General features: G+C 40.2%; 1 protein-coding gene across 2 annotated transcripts in view; it reads right to left on the bottom strand.

Annotated features, from left to right (window-relative positions):
• Positions 1 to 209: 209 nt before the first annotated feature.
• RBM33 (RNA binding motif protein 33) overlaps positions 210 to 8,774 on the bottom strand; it is a 96,223-nt gene continuing 87,658 nt past the window's right edge. For both annotated transcript variants that reach the window (XM_080974001.1, XM_080973999.1), the window contains exon 19: positions 210 to 8,727. In XM_080974001.1, coding sequence (XP_080830127.1) covers positions 8,679 to 8,727 — 49 coding nt within the window. In that variant the 3' untranslated portion in view covers positions 210 to 8,678. The remainder of the gene's footprint in view (positions 8,728 to 8,774) is intronic.

The following is an 8,774-nucleotide window of genomic DNA, read 5'->3' as shown; positions in this document are numbered from 1 at the left end:
TTACAGACTCTAACCCAGAAATAGTACCTCAGCAGCGGGAGGCCCCATTAGCTAAAGTGGTACCTCAGGTTAGGAACAGTTTCAGGTTAAGAACGGACCTCCAGAACAAATTAACTTCTTAACCTGAGATACTACTGAACTATGAAAAACTGCATTCATATTAGAAAACAAGTTTTACTGCGTGTCAAATAAACCACAGTGCACAAAAGCAAGGTACAATGAAAGGACTTTTATTTGCACATTTCAATTACATTTGGATGCGTTTTAACTGCAGGACAGCTGAAATCTGGAATCCAATCTTTTCTCTCTCTTTTTACAGTGGTCATTTCTGAGAAGTCATGCATTTTTACATTCATATCACATTTACAACCTCCAGAGAAATCTTCCAAGGCAAGAAGGAATTTTGAAGCAAAAATGCACACAAGATTACATGTAACAAAATGAGCTGCAAAATAACTTGGGTTGTTGATTCTGTAGAGAACATGAGGCGGCGAGAAGCAGACCCCACCCCCTTGAAGTCACTATCATGTCAGAGCTGTCTCCTGCATTTATCCTAATAAACACAGTCCATATCAGAGAAATACAAGTCTGAACGGCATTGCTTCTTGTGCTCAAGCTGTATACAGTATTTCACGAAGTTACAGGATAGGATCACACCACAGCTATCGTAATAAATGGCTCAAAAGGTTAACACTATTGCTACGTGAGAAATGTTATAGAGCTACTCCTACCACTGAATTCAGAGAGAATTAGGAGGGCCTGCAAAAAGGAAGAAGGGGAGGAAAAGGTTAATAATACTTTGTTCTCCCAGGCCTGCCAAAGGTACCACTCTCCTGTATGGGATGTACATAAGTGGAATGGTTAAATCATATCTCCCTCCCTGTTTTCTGCAATGCACATTGTTCCTAAAAAGAAGCAAACCTGTAAAGAAAAAGATTAGTTGCACCTTGGAAGCAGCTAAAGCACCTGCAAACATTAAAATTATATTTTAATATCGGTAGTGGTGCCCGCCCTGTGGAACGCCCTTCCATCAGATGTCAAGGAAATAAACAACTATCTGACTTTTAGAAGGCAGCTCTGTTTAGGGAAGTTTTTAATGTTTGATGTTTTATGTGTTTTTAATATTCTATTGGGAGCCGCCCAGAGTGGCTGGGGAAACCCAGCCAAATGGGTGGGGTATAAATAAATTATTATTATTATTATTATTATTATTATTATTATTATTATTAAAAGGGATGTGGAAACGCCTCTGTTCCATCTAAAATATTGATACAAAGTGCCTTGTTAGTGAAATGGCCCAATGGATTCCAAAAGAGTGGCTCAGCAAAGGCTGGAGGGGCTTGAGAGTCTTGCGCTTGGGGTTCCTGAAGCCAAGTGGACTCTTGGGGTTCAAGGAGGTTCACCTCCATGACAGGGGAAGGCCCAGAGAGAGACTGGGATCCTCCAGTGAGGAGAACCTGTGGACCCTGCAGATGTTGCTGCACTACAGCTCCCGTCAACCCTGACCAGTGTCCACGTTTGCTGGGGCTGATGGGAGCTGGAGTCCAAGAACTCGGGGCCAACGGTTCCCCAGCGGTGCCCTAAGCGGAGAGCAAACACCGCTGGCACTTCTCCAATTTGGTGAAAGACTCAAGGGTGGAGTTCTATTTGTTCCGTATGCTGCAAGCTGGGTGTGGAATGCCTCCCCTGTTTTCCTTGCAAGGCAATGGGCAAGGCTACCATGTTGCCATGGCAATGGGTTCCATGCAAGATCCTCCCAGGCCTCACAGTGAAGGAGTCAGAAGCAGGAATACCATTTGGGAGAGGAGAGCAACCAACAGGCACCACAAGACTTCAGCATGAAACATAGAAGATCCTTTGTCTTGAGCTGAATGATCTGGCTATATGATGGTCATAGCAACTGGCAGGGGTCTTTGTGTGTGTCAGCAGTTACACTGACACCTTCCCAAATCATTCCGCACCCTGCTCTCTCACAGGTGTTCCAAGAACTTAAAGAAGTTTCTTTGATCTGAAATGGTCCGGGAGGAGGAAAACTAATGTGTTCAACTTATTGGGTTGTACGGGCCTCCTAAATAGGAAGAAGAGGTGTGGAACAAGATGACAGCAAAGAGGGATGCAGTTCTCTTCTTAAATAGCTATATGGGAACGTAGTAAATCTGTGTTGTACAGTGGAAAGTCATGCCCCAAAGGGTGACAACCCCTTTATTTTATTTTTCTGTAGTTTAACATATTTTTATTAAAGATTTATTGGTTTACAGAGGTATGTGCAATGTCTCTTTTTTCAAGTTACATTTTCTACAGATCAGTTTAATTTGAGATGACACCCCCTTATGAGGTTTAGCTAACCGGATGGCCTTGGGCACATGTCTAATATTTCCAAACGTTATATTTAAGTTGCTACAAGCCTCTTTGTTACTTTCTACAGCAGATTAACACTACTACCTCTGTGGAAATAGCCTCACAAAGGCCGCTTTATTGCTCGGGGTATTATTATTGAGGGTCAATGAGTTAAGAACTATAAAGCATTTTGTGAATGGGAACTGAAAAGTGCTATGGTATAAAAAGTAAACCCAGACATGGACCAAAATCTAAACTATTATAGTGTTTTTTAAAAAAGCTTAGACAGCATAAGATGCATTAGCCCAATGGTTTGCTGTGAATGAAAAGTGTTTAATGCATCAGTTGTATCTGTAAAAAAGAAATATATTTATTTCCAGGTCAAAGCTTGGGGGGCAGGCAGGAATCAACTCCCCAGTGTCCTATACCTGTGAAGAAAGTAATCCGGTTATTTAAAACAAAAGTTGTATTTAATTGTAGTTACGCAGAAATCAGAGAAAGAAAAATTGCTACACCAGAGTTAAGATGCACAAATAATCAGATAAATCTGATACAATTTAAGAGTAAACAGAGAAATATGATACAATTTGAGAGTTAACAATGATCCTCACCGAATGAACAGATAACATTCCTACTTTAACTCATTAAAAAAAACAACCCTACTAGGTGCTCCATTTAATTGGGTTTTATGGATTTAGCTTCCCAGTTTGTCAGCATGTGCTAATAACCTCTAACAATGACCTTCTGAAAAAGCAGCAAGTGTTCACAGGTTGCCTTCTTTTTATCGGATCTACATCCAAGCCAATGAAGAATAGAGGCAATTCATTATTATTGTTATTTCTTTAGAAAGTTGACCTTCTACACAAAACTTTCATGTAATGTGAAAAGTGACACTTCTCCCAAAGGTGAGCATGGAATAAACCCGCTGAATATCCCCCACCCCAAGAGAAATTCTCCCCAGACAGAAGTATAAATACCAGAAGCTGGTATACATGAGATTCAATGTGAATCACTGGTATGTAAATAAGCCCTCTAGGCTTATATAGGTAGCTAAACGAGCTCGTTTTTAAAAAAAGATTAAATAGGTTATAAAAAAAAACCTAACGTAAAATCCTTAGGATTTAATACTACTGCAATAATCCTCTTATAGTTATTGGGATTATAAATTCATCCTGATATATAAAGAGCGATGCTAACGCAACATTCCACAGGTAAGCCCTCAACAAGTCAGGAGTCTAGAGGTACCCTATGGCTTAAAACCTAATTGCAACCCTCGGTTGTCTCTTAAAGCAATCTTCATTTTGTCCAAAAGTGCTGCTGCAAAATAAAGCTAAGAAGACAGTAAGACAGGTTATGTAAGCAAGTGATCAAAGAAAGACACAAGAAAGGGTTGTCCATCAGTGAGGTATGAGAGGCCAGTAACTTAAAGACTTTGCGTAAGCGCTCATGTAATGGAAGGCCAATGGAACAGGGCAATACGGGCGTCTCCCCACTTATGCACGTCGGACTCATGAGCGACTGGGTATATGCACAACACTGGGAAATAATAAACTAAACTGATTAAAACTGAAAAAAGGCACAAAAGTGGCCCCAAAAGACCGGGAAAACTGCAAAAATGGCGCACAAAGAGTGGGGAAAACAGCTAGCTATTCCAGGAGCCTTTGCACTGATCTTTGAGGCCTATGGGGAGTTGGAATTTGAGAAAGGAGGGAGTGACTGTGGTAGAGATTGAAGGATCTTTGGCAGAGTTTTCGTTATGTGCTGCTGGTTTTCTAAAGGGTTTTTTTCCCAACGGTTTCCAGAGGTTTAGAGGATGTTTACAGGCTTCATAGGTGATGTCCCCCCCAAAAAACCATATACACAATTTCACATATACATGCAGTACCTGGGGACGTAACCCCTGCGTTAAGTGGGGAGACGCCTGTATAACATCCATGGGACTATGAGCCTATCCAGGAAAGACGAGGGTTAAGGAAGCACATCTCATTCCCTTTCCACATGCTGGCGAAAAGATTCTTGGGCAAGTTACAAGGTTCTCCAGATGAAGAATATAATGGTGGAATTTGGAAAGGAAGCGTAGCAAAAAATAATTAAGCTAAAATATTTAGTACTGAGCTAGTATCTAAAGTGTACCCCATGGGTCTAAGTCAATCTGACGGCCATCTGATGCCAGCTAAAAATGTCAGGCTACATCTTTGGAAAACTGGCTGTCAAGGCTGATTAAGTTGCGGATAAAAGCCACAAGTAAAATGTGGTGAAACTAGAAAGAGCAAGTTTTCAATATCAATTCTTACCGGGAAAAGTATCACCACAAGGTGACATTAACTCTTCATTTCTTTAGCATTGGCCACTTTGGGTACATGTTCCCATGGTAATGACACATGGTACCATGAAGATCAGCTTCAAACAATGTGCTCCCTTTTGATTTCCCCATGTGGGGCTCATGATAGGAACAAACAACCAATAAAAAATGAAGGGGAAATGTCATCTCATGCCAATATTTCTCCATATAGATGATCATATAGACTCACCCTAACTCTCTTCATTAGTGATTGAGACTTGCCATATATTTTGTGGTATTATTCCACCAACAGGCAAGGATTGGGACCCTGGGGCCTGCCAGATGTTGTTTGACTCCAACTCCCATTGGCCTCAGCCAGCATGGCTAATGGTGAGGGATGATGGGAGTTGTAGTCCAGCAACATATGAAGAAACAAAGATTCCTCATCCCTGACCAAGGGAATGGAAGTCAGAGGCCAGTTATTCCTCCTCCTTCTTTTTGGTCCATGGGACATTAGAACTATTCAAAAAATCTATTGTGATGTGGGTTGTAGATTGCAGCAACATGTATTTTATATATTGTTCCCTAGCTAATTAAACTTTATGTTTAGCCTCTATAGTTCAAGGTCCGAGCATTAGGGGGGGAAACCGCTATTTATAAACTCACTTAAGTTGAGTATCTCTCCTTTATGCTCAACATTATAACAAAAACTCTTTTGATAGTTTGAAGGAGTGTTAAAACACAATACTGATACAGGGAGGATTGGTGCAAGTTCCCCTGACTCGTCTGCATCATGAGAACGAAGTAAACAACCTCCATTTCACAGTCTTGATAGAAACACTCTTATCCAGCAGGTAAATATATTTCATAAATTAAGGTTACCAAACCTAAAAAGCTCCCTTGCCCAAATTAAAAACACACAAACCCCTGTAAAAACGACAGATACTGCATTTCCCAATTAGCTTATTTACCGTATTGTTCATTGCTATAAAACCATAATTTCTATTCCAGTATCACATGTAAGTTGGCTGCGTCTTTTTGTTAGCAAGGACATGAACTGAGGTATACTAGGAAATGTTGCAAATTTAAGTGAAAAGAAAAAAACGAGGGGGAAAACTATTCCACTGATAGTATTCACTGGCTAAATATCCATTCCAGGTTTCTGAAAGTTTATGGACAAATAATACACAGGTCAGGATATATGTATTGACTTACTAGCATCTTTATAAAAAAAAAGTTGAAGAGTTACACCAAAAAAAGAACATTTATGGAACTTCTTCCGCTCAACTTCGATAAGACAACAACACCCCCTTCCCCACCAAATAAGCTTTGATGCGGCTGAATTTGCAAGTGCAAGAAGAGCTTCATTTACATTTTGTTTAAAAGTCCCTTATTTACATAATACATTAAATGCAATTCTTGCATTTCACATCTTATTTCAAATGCATGATACAGAAAGAACAAGATAATGGTTGCAACAGATCTTCTACAAAAAATTAAACTGGGGAAACATTGTACAAAGGACAGGGCCTCCTGTTCTTAACTGTGATCTTGCTTTTGTGGAAAGCACGTCAAAAAACAGAAAAGGAAAGGGGGGAAAAGAAAGAAAAGCCACCCTGTGATCCTGCCAACATATCCGGTTCCAAGTGAGCATTAATCAATCAAGATATATTATTACACTATCTTAATGATAATTCAACCCAGAGGCTGGGTGCCTGCCACCCAGATCACAGGTTTTCTGCTGCTAGGGGAAAGAATTGTACGCTTCTCCCTCTTTCTATAACCAAACAGGAATGTTCCTGCGTTGAAATGCTGCGTGTGAGCGCACACTGCATACACTATAGCCTGTAACAGATGAGGTCAGACAAACGTGACTACACTTTACTCAGACAAAAGCACAAACTGCATTAAATGCCATACCACAGCCTATGGACAGAGAGGTTTGAAACCTGTAAACAGTTGAACAACAAAACCTCACCATTTCCTTAAGCACAAGTCCCGTTGACACCAGCAGATCTGAACTGTAAGCTTAGGCACCATGAAATCCGCACCTTTACAAAGCCAAACCAACCAAGTCTTGCTCGCTACGGAGCTCAGCTCATTAAAGTTGCCCACATCCCAGGCAGTTCAACCACCACCTTGACCAATCCATTGGTTTTTTTTGTTTTCTGCCAAGTCTATTATTTGTTACTGAGAAGCTGTAGCTGCACAGTGGGGTGAAGATCCAAGCTTTGTGAATAATTTTTAAATCATCCCTAAAAGGCAGGCTTAGCATCTGCAGAAGGACCAGAGCTGACTTGGGAGGTAAGTACAGTCTGTTCAGTTATGAACAATGCTTGATGCCTGTAAACCTTTGAAGCGCTCTTGAGCAGAGGGAAACTAAGCCATCCATCGTGAACTAAGACTAAGAAGCAAAAATGAAAGGCCTAAGACAGCAAAGGAAAACAAAACTCACCCCCACAGCATGGCTCTGTGGAGCACTTCAGAAGGAGCAGGAGGGTGCTTACTAGCTAGTCATTAAAAACACAATTAAAATGATCAAACTTTTACTACTACAGCACCCTAATAAAGCTACTCCTGCAATATTTCCAGAGGGGAAAGAAAGCAATTTTGCCATTAAACGACATGACAATATTTATAGCTTAACTGCTTCATCTTAATTCAGAATTCAGTTTTTAAAATCCTACCTGTATATAGAGTTTGGTTTTTTAAAAAACAAACCAGTTCATAATTTCACATAAAATGCAAGCCTTAAATAGTATTTTTAAATGGTAATTCTTTCTCCTGCTCTAACATTTTTATTCTAGCCAACACGCACGCACACATACACACACACACAAAATGCTTGTAGTTGCTTTGTAATTACAGATTATTATCTGTAATTTTGCCATTCTGGCAGTTGCCTAATATATTAGCACTGAAACATATTTCTAGAGGACGCTCTCTCTCTCCCCAAAAGACATCGGGGTACAAAGGAGCTTTTGGTAACAAAAAGATCCCTTCCTTTGGAAGAAACAAGCAGGATACAATGAAAAAAGCTTTACTTCTTACATAAAACACAGTTTCCTTGAAGTCTGCACATAATTTTTAGACCATCCTGGCATCCCATGGAATAAAAAGTCTTTGTAAGTTCAACTTGTTCAATTCAACAGCCTCTGCCATTATGCAGTCTTTGCTGAAAATTATTATACCAAGAAAATCTCAAGGAAAGATGCTAATCAAAATAATGGTACCATTCATAACAACCTGCCAGGAATGAATCTTGTTTCGTTGAATACTACTACTAGTGTTATATTGAATGTAAACATGTACAGGTTCCCACCCCCAACCCTGACATCCTGCAATCGCCTCTGAAGGCAATCTAAGATATAATAAAAGAATGCTAATAGTCCTGCCTTTCAGATACTCTGGGAAGGAGAGACTTGTTAAGCCAGGAGAAGAAAAGGGGAAGGTTATTCCTACAAGGTGATGTTGGAAAGGGGAAAAGGTTGAGAGCATGCACATTACTTCATATTGTTGGCTTCACCTCACTGGGAATAAGAGCTTTCAAGAATGAACTCTTGGAAAAATACCAACAAATTACACAGCCCATGTTTTATTCTATCTACTTAGCTAAAAAAAAATATCCAGATAGGTATGGACACCATCTCATTCCAACACCCCACATGGAAGATAAGAGCAACCATTATCAAATATTCTTTGCTATGAAGAAGCATAAAAAAATTCAAAGTTAGTGTTCTTTCCATCTGAGTCACTGTGATCATATAGTACATTTCTCGGAAAAACACCTGTGTACGCACATTTGTGCACAAGGACACGAGACCTATAGCTCCATGTGTCAACACGGTAAAAGAAAGCCAATACAAAACTATCCGTTTCTGGATCCTTGTTAACTCTAGCTTCCACTGCAACAAAGCTGCTGCTGTCTGTAGTGTCACAGAGTAGTCTGAAGTTTCAGCGGGGCACTGCAAAGCTGGCATTGGAGATCGCGAGGAGATCCTGTCTTGCGACTTCCTTCAAAGGAAGCTACATGTAGAAGAACAGACCAGTTGCGCTCAGGTCACTCCACTATCAGTGCCACGTTGATGTGGGACAAATCTATCATATGCCTAAGAAGAAGGTCAACAGACAATGGTCAAGGAACACGTTTTCTACA

The sequence above is a fragment of the Podarcis pityusensis genome (genome assembly GCF_964106645.2).
Source record: "Podarcis pityusensis genome assembly, chromosome: 12".
NCBI classification, from domain to species: Eukaryota; Metazoa; Chordata; class Lepidosauria; order Squamata; family Lacertidae; genus Podarcis; species Podarcis pityusensis.
This window is presented reverse-complemented; position numbering and strand designations above follow the sequence as displayed.